Below are 24,914 nucleotides of genomic sequence, written 5' to 3'. Positions count from 1 at the left end.
TCTTAGCTTCAACTCATCAACTTGAACTGCCACTCAGTCCTTGTTGAGCCTCTCCAGACTATGGTTTACTTATTACTTTGCATTCCTCTGTATATATTTTGTGTTTATTTATTTGCATAAATGCTATGTCATGCCATTAGAATTCAATGGAACTCAAAAGAACATCTCCATCCTACCCTATGTTTGGCCATTTTCTAGAAGGATACTTAAGTATTTTCTAGTTTGGATCTCCTTCACGTTTGATAATTTGCTATCATGACACCCATAGCCTATCAATTTTTAGACAAATAAATTAACATATATGCTTATATATAAAAATATTTGTATATATCGGCATAAGCATTTTAATGAATATATGCATATATGCTTATTCTATGTTATCATATAGTTCTGTATTTCTTAAACTCCTACTACACGGATGGCCCTGTGCTAAGCATTGAGGATGCCAAGATAAAAACAAAACAATCCCTGCCCTCAAGGAGTTTCCCTTCTACCAGATCTATGCATGTACACAAATAAGTAAATCCAACATATGTACAAAGTACCAGAAAATAATTTAGTGAAAAGGGAGTACTTGAAAAATGGTTTCCAAGAAGGCCTATGAAAGAGGTGACACACACTTGAGCCTGTGCTTCGATGCAAGCTAGGGTCTCTGATAGATCAGAGAGAAGGAGATAGCATATTTCAGACTCAGAGGATTACTTGAGCAAAGGCATCATCAGGAGATTAAATGTTGTTTATGGGGGGGAAACCAATAGGCCAGTTTGACTGGAATATAAACATACAAATGAAAGTAGTAATATAAAATGACTAGAAAGGTAGTGGATGCCAGACTGTGCAAGGCTTTAAATGTCAGACTAATGGGACTGTTTTGATTCTAGAGACAATGAAGGACCACTGAAGACTTTTTAGTGAGTGGAGGGTGACCTGATCATATATGTGTTTTAAGAATGTTAATTTGGCTGCTTAGTGGAGAATGAATGGGACTTCTTGTTGTTCAGTCACTTATAATCGTGTCCGACTTTGATCCCATTTGGGGTTTTCTTGGCAAAGATACTAGAGTGGTTTGCCATTTCCTTCTCCAGCTCATTTTACAGATGAGGAAAACTGAGGCAAACAGGATTAAGCAACTCACACAGCTAATAAGTGTCTGAAGCAACAACAGACAGAAGGCAATGGAAGCCTAAAGTAGGCTAGAAGTTCTGTAAGTGTAAAAAGGAGGACAGATATCTGCATCAGAAATTGTGGAAATAAAATTAGCAAGTGTCAGTAACTGATGTTTATGGGGTTTGAAGGAAAGAAAATAGTCAAGAATGACTGAGGTTATAAACCTAAGTAAATGGAAGGATGGTAGCGCCACTGACAGAAATGGAGAAAGTTGGAGGAGAGATTTTTTTTGGAAGATGTAATACTTATTCATTCATAATGATTTCTTTTTAAAAAAATATTGAAATTTATGTGCTCACAGAAATTTAGGTGAAATTTCTAATAGGCCTCTGGTAAAATGGAACTTGAATTTTGGAGAGACCTTATAATGTAAATCCCTTTATAGCTGGGGTGTGTGTGTGTGTGTGTGTGTGTGTGTGTGTGTGTGTGTGTGTGTGTGTGCATGTGCACAGTGTGTGTTTCTGTCCTTAGCACCCAGCACAATTTGAGATGGAGAGCACTAGAATTTGGAGAGATTAGGAAAGAATTCATGTAGAATACAGTGCTTCAGATGTGTCTCTAAGGAAGAAAAGGATTTTGTGAGATGAGGGTGAGAAGGAGATGCATTCTAGGCCTGAAAGATGCCCACTGCAAAGATGTAGAGATGAAGGAATAGGATGTGTGAGCTACAGGAATTTCAGTGTATGTGGGGCACTCATATCCAGTAAGGCTGGAAAGATTGGTTTGGTCAAGTAGAGTGACATTGTCAGGTTTCAGGTTAAGAAAAATAACTTTGGCGGTAGCGTGTAGGATGAACTGGAGTAGTGAGTCTTAAACCAGGAAGACAAATTGGGAAATTGTTGCAATAATCTAGTTAAGAAATGTTGAGGGCCTGATGATAGCTGAGAGAGCACAGAGGAGTCAGATGTTATGAAGGTAGAATCAGCAAGATTTTCCAGCTGATTGGAAATGTGAGATGAAGGAGAATGAAAAGTAAAGGATAAGGCTGAGATTACCTGACAGACTGGGAAAGAAATTAGTGCTTTTGACAAAAATAGGAAAGTTTGGCAGGAAAGAAGATTTTTGGAGAAAGATTATAAATTTAGTGTTAGACTTTTTGAGTCAAGGTGATGTTGGGCAGAGAAGCAGGAAGCAAGACTGAAGCTAAATACATATTCAAATATAGTAAGGAATATATAAAGATATATACCTTATAAGGTATATAATACATGCCTTATAATGTCCATGACAACTGAAAACCAAGTTACTTAATTAATTTTCCTTCATGTGTTGATAAAGATTTATTTTTTTCAACTTTCCCTAATGTATTGCTTTATGTTGCAGAGACAAGATAGAAACATTTAAACAGTCTTCATACCCTGCCCTTTCTCACCCTCCCATTCAAAGGGTGTCCTACCCTACTTTTGGCCACTTGCTGGAAGTATACTTAACTCTTTTCTAGTTTTGAATCTCTTTCAAATTTAATAATTTGCTATCATGATTTTCATAGCCTATGAAAGTACATATTTATTTTTAAACAAATAATTTAACAAATATATTGTTATATATATAGATTGAACATATAAGTATGTATCTAAATATATCTTAATGAACATATATTTGTATATACTTGTGTACACATACATGTGTTACCTTATTTATATATGCATATACATACATCTGTGGGCAACTAGGTGGCACATAGAGTGCCAGGCCTGAAGTTAGGAATATTCATTGTTCTGAGTTCAAATTTGGCCTCAGATACTAGCTGTGTGACCCTGAGCAAGTCACTTAACCCTGTTTGCCTCAGTTTCCTCATCTATAAAATGAGTTGGAGAAGGAAATGGCAAGCCATTTCAGTATCTTTGCCAAGAAAACCCTATATGAGGTCATGAAGAATCATACATGACTTGAATGACAACAACAACATTTATATATATATATATATATACACTAACTTATTGGCTAACACATATGTATGTGCATATATATCTGTGTGTGTTCATTTATTTGTTAACATACACACACATATATCATATCATATCAAACACTTCTCAATTTAGTTTAATAATAATGAACAATTAAAGACAGATACTGCTCTGAGAAAATCCATGATGATGTATGTAATAATGAGAGTTTATATTATTACCCCTTTAATTATATATTTTCATTATTCCATGTGGATTTTTTTCACTTGAACTTCAAAGATATGTATATTTTGCACTCTTCCCACTCCAAACAGTGCAAAATACTTTGCTTTATGTACGTAATAGTATTTTCTATTTTTCATATTCTAACACCTCTAATGTTTTCTGATTTTGACGATGATCTGTAGAATTTAATATTCTATTTATCATTACATGGAAGATTGAGACAGTGATTTCAGCATACCTAAGATATACAGGTATTGCATTTTCCCTTTCTCCATCTCCTTCCTTATTAAAAATATTAAAAAAGAGACAAGAGAATAGTGTTTAGTCCTATCTTGACTAAAGATAAAGGAAAATTTTATTATTAATAAAGTTTATCAAAGGGAGATGTTACTATGCAAAGATACTATTATGAAAAAATAACAAAACCAGAACTTATGCCTCCGTTTATGCAAACAAAGTGGAGTACAGGGCTGAGTACTTAGTTAGATTCATATTGTAACCTGCTTCAAACTTTCTTGTCCTATAAAATTCTCATCTTTTTTTTTTCTATAAGTTGTCCATGGTGAATATATCCATTGGAAGTGTTATTCTTTTAATATCCCAGAAGGGCCACTGTACCAGTAGGTTTTCCATCTGTTTCTCCCCCTACTATTTGATTGTCGAAACCAACTCTTCCATATATACACAACAGTGACAATGTCTCACTCCACTTCTCACAGAAAAGGAATTGCTTGCAACATGGTTGAACCTTTGCTAACATCTCTTTTTAAACTTTTTATGTATTATTTGCTTTTTATCATTTTGATTCTTCTGAAATTATGTAAATTCATTGCATCACTAGCAAAATATTTCTATTTATAAAAACAGGCTTTTATAGCAACAAGCACCTTGTCATCACTGAAGGTACCACACAGTTTTCTAAATTAACCCAATCTAATCCTTTCTTTCAGTTCAATTCTTGATCCAGTTTGTCATTCATCTTCTGTTCTCCCTATCCACTCTGATAGATTAAGTCAAGTGATTCTAATCAACTCTTGGTGTTCATAGTATGTATTTTTCACCCACATTTTTTAAAAGCAGGAATGGTCTTTCACTTTGATGTGCAACTGTGTCTTTTGCAATGCTCTAGATCTTGCTGCAATTATTATGATGTTATTAATGAATACAAATATTCAAGGATACCTTTCCATCAATAAGGAATCCTTTTTTTTAACATTTGGAGTCATAAAAATATGTCAAAGAATGTCATAAAGATCTTAATGACATAAATCTAGAAGCAAAAGGTAGCCTAGAAGCTTTCTGTAACAGATCCCTCATTTTATAGATGAACAACCAAGGTTCAAATATATTTAGTAACACCCAAATAGCAAAGCTGGGATTCAAATGTCTGATTCCAAATCTAGCTCTTTCTATTTTACCATTCTATATCTTTACAGTAAGATTCTAGATCTCAGAGGCCATCTAGTAAAACCCTTACCTGAACATCCCTAATCCCTTACATCTCTAACAAGTTATATACCCCCACTTAAAATAGCTTTTATGCAAGTCCATCTTCAGTGGCACTGACAGATATCACCAGAAAACATATATCTTTGCTTAGCATATTTTTTGATTCAGTAGATTACAAATACAATTATTTCTCTAGTCACTTTCATCCTGGAGCATTGTTTGATTTTGAGTTTTGTCAAAATCTTGTCTGAAGGTAAACATAGTTTACTCTAATTAATCCTTTTTTACATAAATGAAAATTAAAAAGTGCAATATTATATTTTCATCACATCTCAGTTACTTGTGATAGTAAAGATGTATATTGATGAAAATCTCCAAAAAGATTCCTGTATCTGTTACTTCATTGATGATACCTTCAATGTGTAATTAGATATTATCATAAAGATTTTATAGAGAAAGAATGAATGCTAATTGGTTGATAATTATTTGTCTTTAGGGAGTAAAAATAACAGTGCATGATATTTTCAGTTGTTTTAGGAAACTTCCATTTTGAGCTATGTTAGAAACTCGCCCTGAGTGTACTTCTGGCATGTACTTCTTTTGTCTGTGTTTAGTTAGATGTCATTGAGTTTCCTAGTTTCAACTTTTTATATATTATTAATTCCTATGCCCTACCAATTTGTAAAAATTAGTGTAAACATCATGGTTGTTTTTTGGTTTGCCAAAGTGAATACTTTACTCTCAAAACTTTGGCAGATCTGTTCCATTTATTATCTATTTGTTGTTCTCATTTCAGCTACAAATGTTCAGAGATCTTAAGAACATGGATCTAAAACTGTAAGGAACCTTAGAAGCCATCCAGTTTAACATTACCATTTTATATATTAGGAAACTGAAGGCCAAGGATGTTAAGTGTCTTGGCTAAGGTCCAACAAGTAAAGTAATGGAGTCACATTCTGAACCCTGTTCATCTGATTTTAAATCCACTACTTTTCCTCCAGATTACATTATCTTTCATATAGTTCTGTTGAATCTCGAGCCAAACTCTGTAGAGGTTTGTGTTATCCTTAATTGTTTTTTGCTGTTTTGTGAAGCTGTACTGCTCACAGCCTTCCATCATCCTCCTACATAGTGTTTTGAAAATGAATTTGTACTCTTGGCAGCCACATCTCTCCATCTGGCAAGAAGATTACATGTTTACTGGCAGAGGCAGTTTTTGGGCTCTTTCAGCCTCACAATTTTGGTGGCTTTTTTCATCAGTTAAACTTCTCTAGGAAATGGTGATAGAGTCAATATTTTTTTTTAAGGTGGCAGAGTAGGAAAAAAAAAAGCACTGGATGTTGAGTCAAGAGACTTGGGTTGAAGTACCAACTTTGACATTACTTCTGTGACCACGGACAAGTCACTTAACTTCTCTAAGATTCACTAGTCTCATCTAAAAAAAGGGGATAATTGTATTTGTACTGCTAACCTCATTGAGTTATCCTGAAGAGAGCATTTTGTGGATATTTAAAGTGCTACATAAATGTTATTTTGTTCATTTCTTATTTTTTGGAGTTGCAAATTTGCTTTAAAAGTTGCATTGTAGTATTATTTTTGTTTTTCTACCTAATTTGGTACTTATTTTCACCTTTTCTCTAATTCATTGATGATATGACTGTACTGTGTCAGTTGCTTTGGAAAGGATTGAAGCATAGAACATGCAGCATAGACGTAACTTTGGGTCCTCAAAGTCTGTGAAGTACAGGCCCTAAACAACCTGAATTAGCTTTGAGTACAGGTTCAGTAGTGTTTGCTTTCTTAAGATTGGCCTGGTTAAATTCAGACGAGTTTCATTGCCACATTGTTGGCCACAGGATAAAGAAATTATTTGGCCACAGCAATAAAGACCCTTTGATCTGTGTGAATCCCAAATCTTTCTATAGTGATAGTAGCAGAATGATAGGATGTAATCAGGATCTCAGTTTTAAGAATGCCAAAAAATATTAGCTGAAAATGTTAGTACTCTCAGTTTATGGTCCCTATTGAATAATCAGTAAGGAACCTTATTCCTGTGGGTGATCTGAGCCACATCCGTACTGACAGTTTCACTAGAAATGAAATGATATGAAACAGAGAAATCGCTCATAAATGGCAAGCTGGCTCTCTCCTCTGAGAGATAAAAAAGGATTTGGTAGAACAGGGATCATCATCGGCCCAAAGGCAATAAGAAATATTGTTTCATGGCCTATTTGATTATCTCACCTACGGGGTGTTCCCAGTGAGCATTAGGAAACTGACTGCTACTAAGATAATTATAACCTTGCAGTTAACATCCATCCCAGATAATAAAGGATTCTGTGCCTTCTATGACAAATTTGACAATATTTAACAAACTAAGCTTTCTTATGCTTTGACACGTGACTATGGGGGCATAAGCACAGAGAATAATGGGTGAACTATTAAATATTAAACTGGATCTATAGATTATCAGTTTTGACGTTCCCCTACATGAATGCAGATCCTAATCCATATGGGCCTTCTAATCTAGTGTTACATTTATCATGTCCTCACATAAGTTCAAAATAGGGAAGTTCTCTCCAAGATCCTGGAGTAGCTGCTCCTCTTCCTTCAGATGTCACAAGGATATCAATGGCCACACCAGCTGTCCCCTGGATATCTCACACTCTTGCTATGTGGCAATCCATCATTTTTCTAACCCTGACAATATTTTTCATTCCCATTCTTCTTTGAAATTCCTCATTTGTTATTGGTTTTAAAATATAACTTGGAATCAAGATTTGAAAGAGACCAAAAACTTATGGAAACCTTTCACCAGTGCTTTGTGAATATTTTATATTTTCTTCCCAGTGTTTAGTACTAGCTAGATGGTCATAGTAGATGGTCACTCAGTTCCTCTGTTCCTCAGTTTATGAGAATCAGCTGAGATATCTTGTATATGTAAAGTGCTTTGCAAACTTTGTAGCTGTTCCCACTAATTTTATTATCATAATTATTACTATCAGTAGCAATAGCACCATCTTACATTTACATAATGCTTTATAGTTTACAAAGCTCTTCCTAACACATTATGTTATTTAGTCCTCACAACAACCTTGTGAAGTGGTCCAGTTTCAAGTTCTAATAATAACTGTTATTAACTAGGTAGTTGTGTTAGACAAGTTCCTCAACCTCTCTCAATGTCAGTTTTCTCACGTGAAAATGGGAACTTTCTTTGCCTACAAGATCTGTCCTTGTCACTGTGCTATTATTCCCTCTAAGAGGAACCAGGCTGCTAGTTTGGGCCCTACATTGATTCCACCCTTCTCTCTGCATGACTCCTTATCCTAGCTTAGAGTGCAGAGTTGTTCCATACTTCCTGCTCTGTTCATTTGCCTGGAGAGTGATTTTCTAATATTAGACTATTCAAATGACCCAATGTGATTTCTTCTTCAATTTTTCTAATTACTACTCAGTCTGATATTCTTCTTAAATCTTTGTTGGAGAGGGAATGGTTATAGAGGGAGCTGGAATGAAATGCTTTCTTCTATTTTGCCACATTGGCTAATCTCCTGTTAAGCTTTTAAAGGCCTTCATAACCTTTATTATCCAGATTGATCAGGTGACCAAGTTACCCTGATAGATGCGCAGTTCTTCATTTCACAGTTCTCTCTAGGAACATCCATAGAAACAAGTAGTAGAGCTTCAAGCAAATAAGAATAAGAAATGTCAGAAATTAAGATGAGATGTAGCTGGGAAATTGCTTCTCTACTGATGTTGAGGATTAGAAATTATCAGAAAAAAAAAACCTTAGCAAAATTCTATTCCTACTAATCCAAAAGGGAAGAAATAAGTATTATGCTTAGAACTCCACCAATTTTTGTCTCTGCAAATCAGCCCTTAGTGGGACCTAAAGCCAAATATTAAATATCTTGCATTGTTTTCTGTCTGGTGACTTAAAAGCTGTACCGTGAAGTTATATTTAGTATTGAATAGCTTTGTAATATTTCACTGAGATGTTACTGACAGTTACTTTTCAAATAAGATCATATATTATATATATATATATATATATGTATATGTATGTGTGTGTGTGTGTGTATATATGTATATAGATAGATAGATAGATAGATAGATAGATAGATAGATAGATAGATAAACACTTCAGAAACTATACCTGGCCACAGAAATGCAAATTTGTAAACATCTGTAAAGATAATAATAGTAATAGTAATTTTATCACTGTTAATTTATAGGTACTCCTGTCTATTGGTTTATTTAAAGCTAAGAAGAAATTGCAGCCCGAACTGTTTTTTTTTCTTTTTTCTGTAGAATATAGGACCCTGAATAGAGTAGACTTTTAGGTGCTTTCTTTGAACAAGTCTACTCTTTAAATTTAGGTGCAGGTTAATGACTCTTAAGCCTTTTGTATTTGTTTTACAAATGCTAATATCTTACTTTAGCCTGCTCATTAAACATAACCATCTTTTAAAAATTGAATATTTCTCAGTTTTCAGTTGCAATTCCCCAGATCACTGCTCTCTCCAAGGCCAAGGCAACTCAATTATTCCTTTGCAATCTGCCTCATTTTGTCATGCAGGGCCATTGCAGGGGCCAAGTTGTCATTTCTCATAATGATCATTCATGATCTTGTCAGCGAGGCAATCAGCTGGGCATTTGGAGCACCTCCTGTTCACTTGGCTTTTAAGTTGTTTTTGTTTAGTGTTTAGTATTTAGGTTGTTGGATGTAGGATTGCTGAACTGAAAACTGAATGTTTTTATATTCTATGGCTGATGCCAAGGCTTCCACCAAAAGAGCAACAATGGAGCTGCAAAAGGAAAAGTGTATGTGACTAGAAACAATGAATTTCTGATAAGCAGCTTTGAGGCCAAGTCTGTATCTCCATTGGCAGATTCAGAGGACTATCCTCTAGTCACAAAAGGTTAAGTGCATCTGCATCCTGGTACATCACTTCAGCCCTGGAACTTGTACCTCTGCCCCTTGGGCCACTCTCTTTGATTGGAGGGTAAAGGGCTCCTCCCTGAACATCCATTTAAGGACGGTGCCTAGGCCAACTGTTTCTTCATTTCCCCCCATGCTGCCTTCCTCTGGACTTTTTCATTATGCCCCCAAGCCAGGTACCTTCTCTCCCCAACCTCCTATTCATCTTCCCTTTATATCTTCTCTTCTCCATTACAATGTAAGCTTTGGAGTCAGAGTCTGTCCTTTTTCTTTGTACTTTCATACCCAGCACTTAGCATAGGGTAAGGGTTTAACAACTGGTTATTTACCCACAGTATAGAAGTACATTTTCTGAATGGGAATGAATTAAATATCTGAAGTATTTGCCTGGGTATATCATAGAGGCAAATGTGATTTAAAGTGATGAAATAATGGCACATTTAATACATAAAACTAGAGTGAAATTTATTATGACAGGAATCTCTGTTCAGTAATTAAAATTGCTGATTAGAGTCTCAATGTGCAGAATTTGTGAACTATTGATAGAAATGTCTAATATAGAAAAGGGAGGATGTAATTTAGTGGATATCACTTCTTTATTCTATACTGGAATTTTCACCAATTAAATGAGTTTTTTGGAGTCATCTTTGATCTTAGTGAAAACTATTGTATCTTATTAAGTTTAGATGCATAATGAATTAAAATTTCATTTTCCCCCTCTCCCTGTGCTCATGAGAAGCAAAAAAAAAAAATAATAAGTTGACCCAATCAGTTTTAAACTTCATAGAAGTTACTATATTCAGGTCCAAACTGACTTCTTAGTAATAAGATAACGAATCATCATCTTCTCCTCCTCCTCCTTCTTCTGATGGACACATGTTTAATTTCCATAGATATACAAAATCTATGCATTTTTAAAAATATATATAATTTATTCATATACTTTGTATTTGTATCTCTGAAAGTTTCTTTTTTAGGCTTTACTAAGCGACATTGTGAATAGAGTTGTGGACTTAAGAGTCAAAAAGACCTGATCTTGACTCCTGCCCTCTACACTTTCTAGTTGTATGACTTTGGACAAGTCACTTAACCCCTCTCAGTCAGTTTCCTTATCTATAAAATAAGGACAGTAATAGTGCCTATTTTATAGGTTATGAGAGTATAACATTAAATAGATCCAGTTTTGGTAGGTGTCTTCGAGCAAGGGAACATAGTCTGTCCCATGCTTTCTTTTCTTTTCTCTCTATAGGTTCCCTTTTAATGGTCTTATAAGCTCTCATAGGTTCAGTTATTTCTATACAGTGATTCTGAGATTCATATATTCAAGCCTTAATTTAGACTCTAATCCTATATGGCTATATCTCTGGTAGAATGATTCTATCACTCCTCTGCTGCAAAATCGTCCATGACTCTCTCTTGCTTCTAGGGTGAACTTCAAATTCTCCAGTGTATATCATTAGAGAGGCAGCTAGATGGCATGGTGGATATTGTGCCTGGAGTCAGGAAGACTCATCTTCCTGAGTTCAAATCTGGCTTCAGACACTTACTAGCTGTGTGAACCTGGGCAACTTAACCCTGTTTGCCTCACTTCCTCATCTGTAAAATGAGCTGGAAAAGGCAGTGGCAAACCGCTCCAGTATCTCTGCAAAGAAAACAGCAAATGGAGTCATGATAGAAACACTTGAACAACAACAAAAACACCATCAAAGCCCTCTCCTCTCTGAATCTTACTCATCATGCCATATTATTTATATTCTGCAATCCAGGAATAAGAGCTTTTTTGCTTTTACCCATTAATGACATTCCATCTTCTATCTCCAATACCTCTCATTCCTGGAAATGTACCCCCTTTCTTCGACTTCTTAGAATCCCTAGTTTCTTCAAAGTTTAGCTCAAAAACCACCTCATATTTCCTTTTACCTATTTCATTAGCTGCCAGTAGTTTTCCCCCATTACCTTTTATTCATTTTTAAAAATGCATTCTGTATATACATGTCTATTTGTACATGCTATCTTCCCTATTGGAATATAAATTTCTTAAGAGCAGATAGTGCTATGACTTTGTCTGTGGGTCCCCAGCACCAGCACAATTCTTGTAGCATGATAGGTGCTTAATGAATATTTGTTGTTTTATTTATTATTTTTCCAGAAGTATGTGGAATTGCTTTCCTTTTTATTTTTGTTTTCATTCAAATTGTCCTACTGGTTCTTCCTCCAAATTGTCCATAATGTCCAAATGGACCATATTTGTGTCTGCTTAGACTATACACCATTTCTAAAATAACATTCTTCCTCCTCTGCCTCTTGGAATTCTTAATTTCCTTTAAAGCTGAGGTGTCAATACCTAACCGAAATGTTTCCTACTCCCACAATCATTAGTGATATTTCCACTACAAATTATCATGTATTTTCTTAATACATTTGCTAATCTCCACAGAAGAATGGAAATTCCTTGAATACATAGTCAAGACTTATTTTCATCTTTGTACCCCTCATGTCTACAACAATGTCTTTCACAGATTAGACATTTAATGTTGCTTAAATTGAATTGTCTTAATTTTTTTTTAACCTTTTGTTGGTATATGACAATTTCTGCCCCATCTTCAAACAATCTCACTTAATCTTTCATGGGAAACTATCTTCCTGTATCTGTCATCTTTCCTAGCAAAATTCCTTATGAAAGCTGTCTCCAAATAGTGCCCCCATTTCCTTTCCTCTCCCTCTCTTTTTAACTCTCTGCATCTAGCTTCTAATTGCATTATTCAATTAAAACTGTTTTCTCCAAAGTTACCAGTGACTTTTTAATAGCTAGATCTAATGGCCTCTTCTCAATCCTCATCCTTCTTGATTTCTCTGTAGCCTTTGGCCCTTTTGCTCACCCACTTTTTCTTAACATTCTCTTCTCTCCAGGTTTTCATGACACTGTTATCTCCTCATTTTCCTCCCACCTGTCTTCTCAGTCTTCACTGGATTTTCATCAAAGTCTTTCTCCTTAACCTTGGGTATTTTCAAAGGTTCTGTCCTGCTCCCTCTTTTCTTCTCTGTCTACAACAATTTACTTGGTGATCTCATCAAGTCATCAATTATCAGATGAAAATTGAATTGAACTGTCATCTCATGCTAATGATTCATGTTTCTATTTCTCCAGACTTAATCTCTATTGCTTGATCTTAAGTGTCACATCATCAGCTGCCTATAGGACATTTTGAACTAAATGTCCACTAAGCATCTTAAACTAAACATGTCCCAAAATGAACTCTTTATCTTTCCCCCAAAACTCTCCCCTCTTCTTAACTTTCCTATTACTGTCAGGGATACAGATATCCTCCTATTGAGTGTCCTCTTTGACTTTTCACTTTCACCGTGTCCCATAGCCAATCAGTGGTCAAGTTTCCTCTATATTTACTTTGTAACATCTCTCACATATATCCTCTTCTCTCCCCCTCTCTCCACTACTCTGGTACAGGCTCTTACCACCTTACTTCTGCACTAATACAATAAGCTTCTGATTGGTCTCCCTGTCTCATCTCCCACTATATTCCATCCTCCACTTAGCTGTCAAATTGATCTTCCTAAAGTCCAGTTCTAATGAGATCGCCTAACCTTATTCAATAAACTCCACTGGCTCCCTATCATGTCCAGATTAATATAGAATACTCTGTTTGACGTTCAGTGATTTTTTTTCCATAATGTAACTCCCTCCTACTTCTCCAGTCTTTTTATGCTTTATTTCCCTCCACATACTCTGCAGTCTAGTAACTCTAGACTCCTTGCTATTCCTTGAACAAGACTTTCCATCTCCTGACTTGGGAATTTTTACCAGCTCTTCCTATGCCTAGAATTCTCTCCTTTCTCATCTCTGCCTCCTGTCTTCCTTTAAGTTCCAAGTAAAATCCTACCTTCTACTAGAAACCTTTCCCTATTGCCCTTAATGCTAGTGCTTTCCCTCCATTATCTTCATTTTATCTTTTCTATATCTTGTTTATATATCATTTTTTGAGTACCTGAAACCAGGAACTGCCTTTTACTTTCCTCTGTATCCCCAGGGTTTAGTACAGTATCTTTCTTATAGAAGATGCTTCATAAACATTTCCTGACTGACTTCTCACCTACATATTCAAATCATTCCCAGTCATCAAGGTGTAACTCACATCTAATCTCTTGCTCCAGAAGCCTTCCACAAGTATTCTTGCCCTCCATGTGTTCTTGTCTGTAGAAAGGATCATGCTAATAACATTGAGTCTCAGAATAATAGCATGTCTCTTCCTCAGTGAAATCCATAATCAGTCAAAAAAGATCAACCTAACAATCCACACCAGAAAAAGAAATGATGAAGAATCTGCTCAGCTAATATCCTATAGAAATTAGTGGCTGTTCCATGAATTACACATGTTAAATACTTAATAAATATTACCTGAATTGAATTAAGCTGTGATTTTAACTTGTGGAATTTCTGTGCACTATAATTTTAATATTTTATTAACTTTTCATATGGTTATCTCTTATTCCATGATTAAAATTGCAAGATTTTTGAAGGAAGAGTTCTTAAAATAGTGTATAGCAGTATGTCTAATGTATATAATGTTGTTTTATTGTCATTTACTTCAGGTAATTGTGAAATCTGGACCCGGGACTTTCCTCAGTTTGGCTGTTTATGACAATTATATCTTCTGGTCGGATTGGGGAAGAAGAGCAATTCTGCGCTCAAATAAATACACAGGAGGAGATACAAAGGTTCTTCGTTCTGACATACCGCACCAGCCAATGGGCATTATCGCTGTGGCCAATGATACAAATAGCTGTGAGTTGGGATGGAAAATATCATGATTCCTTAATTATAGAGTACACCAAATTTTGCCCAGATTTCCTCATAAGTTGGGCATTAATTCTGAGACGACTGAAACAATTGCATTATCATTCATAATTTTACTATTTTCATATACCAGACTGGCTTGAAAGAGTTAATATTGTCTCTAAACTTAGTTCATTTGCTACCACACTGAATCTGGCTCATTTAGTAATATCCATTTAGATCAATTTTTTCATAAATTAATGTTTCTGCCATTTCATAGCTCTCTATTTCATCCTCCATATCCTTGACTAAAGAGACAAATTGAATTGCTTACATTGAAAATTAAAATGTTTTGGTAGATACATTTTGTAAATGAATTTATAACTTCCTTCGAACCTCCTATTGTTCCATTTATAGTGCTATATTTCCATATCTATGTGATTTTCATTGTACTAGAGGTTTTGATCTCATACCATTCTTGGCTTTGTGTGCACTTTTCAACTTGTTAGAGTTATGCAATGATTCCATTAGACAATCTTGCCTAGTGTAACCTTTGGGGGAAAAAACACTCGGCTCTAAATCTCCTTTGTTTAGGACATATCTATGGTCAGTTTATCATTAGGATGACCCTAATATAGGGATCTACTTACAGTGCACATTAGGTATGTGGTGCTGACTAATAGAAGCTTTTTTCAAAAACTTTGCAGGTGAACTTTCTCCGTGTGCATTAGCAAATGGAGGTTGCCATGACCTGTGCCTTTTGACGCCTGATGGGAGGGTGAATTGTTCATGCAGGGGAGATCGGATATTGTTAGATGACAACAGATGTGTGAGTAAGTAATAGGAACTGAAATATGAAATGAGGCAGTTATTCAGAATCACACATAGGGACCATCGGGATGGCTTCATTACATGCATAAGGCTGGAAATTCAGAACTCTCTCCAAACATTAGAGACAGCTGATTGATGCTACTCTCCAGCTAAGTTCTCTGCTACCACTAATTTTTTTAGCTCTATCACAGAGATGCCATTGGATTAGCAAATGTTAACAAAGGTACTATTGGCCTATGTCATTCTCATGGAGTGGCAGGTTTATAGGCTAGCATAACAAATGCCTTTCCTCATTCATCAGTTGAGACTGCACAATTTGGGCTTTCTGAATGCACAGGTTTCTCAACTTAATTAAAGGTAAATGAAAAATATAGTGTGTTTAGACGATGGATCAGGAGCTTTGAGATGAAACCACTTCCAGTCAGTCACAGTATGTAAATGAGAGAGAATGCATCACACAACCTATTTGCTGTATTTTTCATACTGTTAATTAAGAAGGTAGCGCTGCGGCACTGCATGATGTTTATGCTTCCAAAAGCGATTCCAGTCTCTAATTAGCACAGTTACACTATATACTTATTAACAGCAAAGTTTCCAATTCCATTTACAAAATAAATAAAGGTTTGACTGTTCTGATCTTTCCAGGACAGCAGACAGCAGAAAAACAGACCCTTTCCTTTGACTAGATTGAGGATAATTTATTCAAAGAAGATAGGAAGTAGAGTTACCTCTATCAGAAAATGATGAACCCAACTCTCAGGATATGGGAATTCCTTAACATTTTCCTTCTCAAAGTCTATTTCCTTGTCTGTTGTTTCCTCAACTTTGAAAGTAATAATAACCTTATTGGTCCCTGCATATCAAGGTCATAAAAATGAATACCCAGCAATGAAGTGATGTTAAAAAATGTTATTCGGCCCCATCTTTGGTGAAGTCTATACTTCTGAGCTCAGTATTAATGACCTACCTAACAGGGGTATATTATAGCTTCTGGGTAGTACAATTATCTTATCATGAAGAACTACTGGACTCGTAAGGGTGAGGTAAATCTAAAAACATGAGCATGTGCATCCTCATTTTACTGAGTGGAACTTCAACATAAAAGCATCTCTTCCTTGCAGAAAGGAGAAATAAATATAGAAAGGCTGATTTATTCCTAGCCTACATCAAAGTGAATGTGACATGCTGTGAATTATAAGTATAGGCAGCCAATCTAGGTGATTCAGGCTCCCAAATCTTCCTTTTCTCTTACGAGCAATTCCTTCCTGAATACTCAGATAATTGTGGAAAATGCCCACTTCAGTTTGCTTTTATAGTCACAGCCTTAATATTGTGGATCCAATCCCTTCTGTAAGCCTTTGGCATAAGCCAAGCATTAGAGTCACTCATGTTTCTTCACAGGTCACCACAGGTTGGAAGCAAAGTATTGCCTTCAATCAAAACAGCAAGGCTTATTTGTGTACTGCACAGACCTAGCCTAGCAGTAAAATAGACTGGATAAAACTGTCCCTATTATGCCATTCTGCTTTACTCTGTTGGTGAGAGGGAGTGGGTCAGACAGGCTGCCATCAATTCTAACATGTACAGTTGTACTAACACAGGGCTATAGACTCTTGCTGAATTTCTTACAACTGCCAAGCCTGCTAAATAGCCATGTTGTACAGCTTCAAAAAGTTGGTGAGGCTGGGCACTGATTTCTACACCACTGGTATAACATTCTCCCAGGTTGGAACACACTGGAGTCTTTAGCTTCTTGTAACAGTCATTGATAAAAGCAGTCTATGGATCCCTACTTCATCCTTCTATCCACTGTCCCAAAGCCTCATCTATTTTTGACTTTCTTAGTGGTGCTTATAAAAGGAGAAATAATGGGGAGGATTGAATAGAAGGGCATAAAAGGTCTGGGTATGGAACTTTCAATCAACCAGTCAATCAACAAGCATTGCTGTCCACTGTATTTTAGGCACCGTGCTAGGTGCTGGGAAAACCAAGCAAGTGGCATGGTCTCTGCCACCGAAACTTTACACACTATCAGGATAGACATTTATGTGCGGATATAAATAATAGATAAAAGGTGATATTGTGGGAGTGGGTACTCGAAGCTGTAGGGGGACAAGGAAAGGTTTGTGTAGAAGATGACTCTTGAGCTGCCTCTTCAAAGAAATGAAGGAATCTATGAGAGAGTGTACTCCATGCATTGTGACAGGCAGTGCAAAGGTATGGAAGTGGTATTGTGTGAAAAGGCCTTAGGAATTTACTAAGATCTGTCTTTGACACTTTTGCTGAAAGTTACTTTCACAAATATCCTTTTGTGGCATGACTATGAGTACATTGATTCTAATAAATCCTGAGAAATTGTAAAGGCTTTTCACCAGTTGCTAAGCCACCAACTCATTTAGTAAATATTACAGTGAAATGCAGATACCTGAAGTAATGAAGTAAGCATTATTTTGCAAAGTGTGATCAGGGTAGAGGAGATAGCTGTATTAACTCCAAGTAATAGTTAAAAAATAAAGCCTCTAAACATTAGAAAGCTCAAACAACATCAGTGACTTTAATACTGTCTCAATTAAATGGCTACAGAAGAAGGATTAGTAAGAAATCAAGAATAATTAAAATTAAAAATGAGAACAAATTTTAAAAAAAAATTAAGCTAACTTTCCTGCATTAGAATAGATAAATGGGATTCTAATTAGCTCAGCCATAATTAATAAGGTCAAATTTCATTAGTGAATGAATCAACATGGCACTGATTGGGAGTGCTAAAAAAAAAGAGCACAGGGAACATATGTCCCAGACATTCAATGTCAATTCATTGGTTTGGACCTCATGATATGTTTTCCCATAGAAGTAAAGTTATAAAAGGTAGTTAGATTTTCAGTCTAGTCCATGAAGGCTTATTTACCTATAATACAGCTGAATGGTATTGCTACTAGTAATATACAACCTATCAGGCCTCACATGGCTCCATGGGTCAACAGAGCTTTAAATTCTTCATACCCCTGAACAGCCAGCTTTAAAAGCCAAGATGGTAAAATTATTTCAGTGTTTGTTTTGAGAATTTTCCGGTGCCGTCTTGTTCCATTCTAGTCATCTGATAGTGGCATCTGGTTATCTGGACCTTGGCTTTGGAAAGTGAGCGTAACTTTTACTCTCCTTAACTCTGGCTCTCAAGCCTTATAGCAAGACAAAGTGTCCCAAAAGTCTTAGTTCAATTTTAACCATTAATAATTTAAAACTTTAAGCTATGAACATTTTAAGCTATTAAAGCTTAAAACTGGACTGAAACATTTTTTGGGATGCCCAGGATATTTCCATTTACTTTGATCCTGGACTCCTAAACATGACTCTTGACTATGTATTACTTATGTGTTTTCACTCTTTCCAAAAGCTGTTAATTCTGCTTCTCCTTTATTTAAAGTCCCTGCTTTATTCTTTGGCTTCTGAGAACTGGTCAAAACACTATTGCTAGGCCAGGTAAATTGTCTCAGGCATCTATTATCCAAATAGGTAGCTCTGCCTTGAAGTAACTCTACATCACCACTAACAATAATACCAAAGGGTTAGTCTCTTGCATGTTGGAGGTATGCAGTTAGTCAGCACTGTCATATTATAATTGACGGTGTTGATTCTATGAAGATTCATTCTGAGTTCCACCTAGAAATTACATTAGTATATTTCTTATTCTGCCCCCTAACTCATCACCCTCAATCCTACCAACTGTGAACTCTGCTTTCCTCTTTTCCTTTCAAGTGATTCTATCAGGGATTTGGACAGAGAGCTATTAGTTAAGAAATAGGTGTGGGCTTGGTAGAAGAAAGGTGTGGGAGACTAGATATTTGGTTCAAGGAGGCAGGTACTTTAGTGAAAAGCAAGACAGGTAAAGTGAAGATTGTGAAATCAATGACTTCAGCTAATCTTCCTAAAGAGGTTTTTAAGGTGCTACGGAAAAGGCTAAGGTAGAAAGTATTTGGAGATACCTCCAGTAACCCATGGCCTCCCATGGGCCCAGGGTATCTCTGAGGGGTAGGGCTGTGTGAATAATTGAGATTCCAGCCTCTTAACATAGCAGTAATAGTTTTAGTTCTAGGGACAACAGAGTCTGGGTGGGCTGATTAAGCAAGGTAGAAAACATTGAGAGGGAGTAATGGAGGTTTTCGGCATTGTCTACTTTTATGTATGTCTACAAGAGTCACTTATAAATTAAATTCCAAGATAGACAACTCTAAAGAGGCCCTGCCTACTTCCAACTTTAGAAGCCTCAACTTTTCTCCTTTGGTGATTTAATGGCTCTGTCATTTTATCAATGTGACTACTCTCTCCCTTGATATAAACTGTAACTCCTTCACCCTTTCTCCATCTGTGTGACTCTTGTTGATGTGTTCCCATAAATCATCCAAAAAGGAGACACCCTATGTAATGGAGGCCTTTGAACATTATGTGGGTAGTTGTGGAACATTTGGTCTGTCCAGCTGTTATCTTAATTGCTCTTAATATATGTCCAACTTATACTGTTTTCTCATCTTATGTATCTTGAATATATACATATCTATATATGCATACACACACACATACAATACAAAACCACTTATGTACAACATATCGTTTATAATATACTGAAGCCTATTCATAATAACTTTAAAAAAAAGCCCATAGTCATACAAAAACAAGTTCCATGAAAACAAAATAAGGCACAAAATGCATGAGCTATCAAATGAGGTTATATATGTATATATGTAGTTAACAAATGCTTTCCTAGCTTTCATCTATAAAAATATACCAATAATAACATTTATGTATTTATATAATTCTTTTATATATAAATTTGTTTTATATCTAATTATATATAATTTAGCATAATTTTATATAATAAAATATTATGATATGTAATTTATATAATTCTTTAAGGTTTCCTTGGTACTTTACAAATGTAATTTTCTTTGATCCTTGTAACAGTTATAATTAGTCAGTAAATATTTATTAAGTGCCTACTATGTGTCAGACACTGAGATAAGTGCTGGCACAACAACCCTGGGAGATAGATACTATTATTATCTCCACTTTACAGGTGAGGAGACTGAGGCTCAAAGAAGTTCAGTGACTTATCTAGATTCACACAACTAGTAAGTGTCTTAGACTGGATTTGAACTCAGATCTTCTGACTCCGTATTTGGCACTCTATCCATTATACCACTTACTATATCCACTGTACCTTGAGGGGACAAAATCAAGTTGTTGTTGTTGTTGTTGTTGTTGTTTTTAATAATCACCATTGACAATGATAAGCACATGTAACGTTCTATAGTACAATGTCTTTACTTGCTAAATTTGTGGACCCTTTGAATCCATTTTGTTGTTATTGTTGTTCAGTCATTCAGTCATGTCCCACTCTTTGTGACCCTATGTGTGATTTTCTTGGCAAAGATACCAGTTTATCATTTCAGTCTCCAGTGGATTAAGGCAAACAGAGATTTAGTGACTTGCCCAGGGTCACACAGTTAGTGAGTGTCTGAGGCTGGGTTTAAACTCCAATCTTGCTGACTTCAGGCTCAGCACTATACTCACTGAGCCATGAATCTATAGCCCAAGCCAAATGATTCTCTCCCCATTTCCTTAATGCCACATATCATTAGCATATGGTTATTCAAATAAAATATTGGCACTTCTTTATCAGTGTGTACAGAATCAAATACTCTTCAATTATTACTTGTGACTCAATTTCAAAAATTTATACAGGGAAAATAATTTTTTTTTCTCATTCTAGCTAAGAATTCATCTTGCAACATTTATTCTGAGTTTGAATGTGGGAATGGTGAGTGCATTGACTATCAACTAACCTGTGATGGCATTGTTCATTGCAAGGATAAATCTGATGAGAAACTGCTATACTGTGGTAAGTGTCTTAAACACATTTTTACTATTCAAATGAGATAATGTATGTAATGAGCCTGTAAACCTTAAAGCACTATTATTATTGTTTTTATTATTATTTTTCTAGTGATATTACTGATTCTTTTTCAAGTGATTGTTTTCTACAAGATTATTTTATTGTATTTCTTAAATTCATTCATGAAAATGTTTTACAAAGGTGAATATTGTCTATGAGCATATTAAGATAGAGTACATTATTTTTTTCCTCCTGAATAAAAGAACTTGGAATTCTCTGATGGCATTCACATACTGCTTCCATTCACTGCCCTCACATTTACCAGGATCCATGTTATAACCTACTTGGCCATCAATCTTCATGCTACCTTTCCTTCTGCCCTTTAAATTCAGGTCCCTGGTTTCAGTACTTTATAGATAGATTTCTCATTTAACTACTGGGAAGGAATCTTCTACCAATCAATGCTAAATAGAACATAAATGCTTAATAAAGAGTTCAAAACTAAGATAAACGAGGAAGAAAGAATAAGGGAACACCTGACTGCACTGGATGACTTCAACTCACCACAGCCAGACAGATTATATCACAGGATCCCAAAGAATTTGTAAATGTGATTGCTGAGGCACAATCACTTATCTTTGAAGGAAGTGAAGTGGAGGAGAAGTGCCACAGGACTGGAAAAAGGCAACTGTTGTTCTAATTTAAAAAAAAAAGAGGAAGAACAGATTGTGAAAATTATGATGTGCTTGAGTTCAATTCCTTATAAATAACTAAAATGTATTAACAAAGGAATGACTTGTGAACATCTAGAAAGAAGCAATGATCGCTGAGTCATCATAGATTTATAGAAAAAAAATCATGCTAAATTAACCTCATTTCCTCTTCTGAAAGCAGTACTAGACTCATAGTCAGGGTTATTTTTTAGACCTCATTTATCTAGGTTTCAACAAAGCATTTATCAAAATTTCATATTATACTCATAGGCAAGATGAATAGAAGTAGGCTATTTCAGAGTATAGTTAAGTGGAATGAGAAATCAATATGAGACTTTAAAAGTAGTCATTAATGGATCACTGTAGGCTGGGAAGGAGGTCCCTAATGGAAATCCACAGGGATCCATACTTGGTCCTGTGCTGTTCAAAAATTTTTATCAGTGGCTTAGTGCATATATAGATGTCATGCTTATCACATTTTCAGTAGACCTGAGAGGCATAGTGACCAACGTTGATGACAATGTTCATTTATCACCATTAAAGTAGAATGTTGTCCAGAGCAGGGCTAATGACATAATACTGGGACACTCTACCAAAGATGTCTTTCTAGATTTACATTACTTTAATCACCACTTTTCAGAACATTTTCAAATCTACCTAGCTGTAATATCCTCCAGCCCACAACTCTCTATCTTCTTAAAAAGTATATTATGGGATTTATTTACATAAAATCCCCAATAAGAATTCAGTAACTGTACCTTTAATAATATATTTTAGAACATGGGCAGGAATTCAACTTAAGTTCAGCAGTCTATAGTTTTAAGAATACACTTTCCTTCTTATTTGGAAATTGAGTCATTTGTCCAGCTCTGGTCCTAAAGTAAATTCTCTTTTCAGAGGTTATCAAGAGAAGCTTATCTCTCATATTCCAAAGTTCCTTTAGTACCCAGAAATATAGGTCACTAGGATTGAGTTACAAATTTATTGAGGACTTAAATTAATTTCTCTTGAAATTCAAATATTTATTAAGTATGTTTCTACTATAAGTGCTACCAGGTCTGAAGATCATTGTCTTTCATAGAGAAAATAGAAGAGACAAAAGATTGGAGGATAGTTTCTTTCTGGCTAATATCTGACTCCATCTACACTGGGTTTGGTTCTCTCTCTGTTGACTTTCCTCTTTCCCTGATATAGCCAAGAATACTGTGTCAGGAGGCCTTCGTATCAAGAGGCATTCTGGGTCACAGTTGGTAAAACCACTGGCTTCAGAGTCGTCTTACTAGCCCTGTAATCTCCACCCAGTCACTTTAATCATCTGAGACTAACTTTCCTCTTCTGTAAAATGAAGATAATAAGTCTGAGTACAATTTTAAGTTTTAATAACTTCAAGAACATAAATGTTACAGATGTTCAAGGGTTAACATTTGAACAGTTAATTTTTAAAATTTCAAAATATTGATGTCTTTCTTATTACAATTCAATTTGTTATCAGCTACTATTTAGTAACTAAAAGGATACAAGTAGCCTCAAGGTCATCCAGAGAATGAGGTTTGGATGCATACGTGATAGTTTTGATGTCATCCCACTGGAGAAAGTCTAATGTATATAGGTCAGGTGTTTGGGGTGGTCATACAAGAAAACCTCCTCTAGTGTCAATCAGAAACTATCACATGCAGAATGTAAACTGATAGATGTTCTTTCTTGTACTTTTTGTGTATTCTTTGTACTTTCTTATATTGTTAGAATTCATGAAATTAAATAAATACAAAATTAATTGAAATAATTAAAATTTCAAATCATGTTTCTATAAGTTTACAGCATTTGTACTTTGGAAGTTATTAAAGTTTACCACTTCACTGAGACTTTTGGGGCAGTCTGTGTACTACCCACATCAAAACGTTTTTGTGTGGATCAGATGGGACAATGTAAGAATGTAGATGCTTAATACCCTTTGTAAATATAGACTACTTTTTAAATAATTTTGTTGATTTTTATCAACTTAATTAATAGAAAACAGAAGTTGCCGAAGAGGTTTCAAACACTGTTATAATCGACGTTGTATTCCAAATAGCAAGTTATGTGATGGTGAAGATGATTGTGGGGATAATTCCGATGAACTAGACTGTAAAGGTAAATATGAGTTGCCATTTCTACAAGTTCATAGTTAAAAATGTAATATTTCTTGTTTCACTATGGAAAGTTTGTTAAAATGTTATCTCAAATAAATCCTCTGTCTTCTTTGTTGGCTCTGTTTCTCTCCTATTAAATGTTGCTCCTGATTTTTCCACATCTTGAACTACTTGTTGACATTTCCCTTTGAGTACTGTGCAATCACCTAACACTCAGTATGTCTGCTACTTCATGCATCATACCCCACTCACCCTAAACTGAGTCCTCATCATGACTTTCAACCTTTTGCTAATGGCCTCACTGTCAGCTTGTCATCTGGGCTCCAAAACTAGGAGGGATCTTTGATTCTTCTGTATCCCTCTTCTATCATAGCAATCATTCATCTCTATTCATTCTTCCATTGAAATGTCACATAGACAGTCTTATTTTTCATTCTGCCATTGCCATAGTCCAGACCTTTATCATTTTATCTCTAAATTAATACAGTACTTATTGGTTTCCTTGCCTCCTATCACTCTCTACTATATCATACACATTTCAGTCAGATCTGTCAAAATCTGTTTTAATCATGCCCATTTTTTATTCCAGAAATCTTAATGATTCTCTATTGCCTGAAAGATAAAATCTGAACTCTATAAGCTTGCTGGCATCTATGGCCTTCTAGTATCTGCTGCCGACATACCTTTCCAGTCAATTTGCCCACAACTCTTTTACACATTTTCTGGTACATACCAGCCAAACTGAGCAGTCATCTTTGATTATGTTGTTTCTTCTATCCAAAATATCACAACTACTTAGGTTTGTGCTGGTAAATGTTTAGCAACTGGCTGTCAGAAAAAAAAAAGTGTACTCATGACACACTTTTAAGTTT

The 24,914-nt window shown here is 35.4% G+C and overlaps 1 protein-coding gene across 1 annotated transcript in view; it reads left to right on the top strand.

Annotated features, from left to right (window-relative positions):
- The window catches only part of LRP1B (LDL receptor related protein 1B), a 2,172,360-nt gene that overhangs the window by 1,738,375 nt on the left and 409,071 nt on the right, over nt 1-24,914 (top strand). Inside the window, 4 exon segments of the mRNA XM_020984719.1 lie at nt 14,299-14,491; nt 15,190-15,315; nt 21,078-21,206; nt 23,924-24,043. Of these exon segments, the coding sequence (XP_020840378.1) occupies nt 14,299-14,491; nt 15,190-15,315; nt 21,078-21,206; nt 23,924-24,043 (568 nt within the window).

Source organism: Phascolarctos cinereus, unplaced genomic scaffold (assembly GCF_003287225.1).
Source record: "Phascolarctos cinereus isolate Bilbo 61053 unplaced genomic scaffold, phaCin_HiC Scaffold_726;HRSCAF=1367, whole genome shotgun sequence".
NCBI classification, from domain to species: Eukaryota; Metazoa; Chordata; class Mammalia; order Diprotodontia; family Phascolarctidae; genus Phascolarctos; species Phascolarctos cinereus.
The sequence above is the reverse complement of the archived record's forward strand: the minus strand, read 5'-3'. Positions and strand labels throughout refer to the sequence as shown.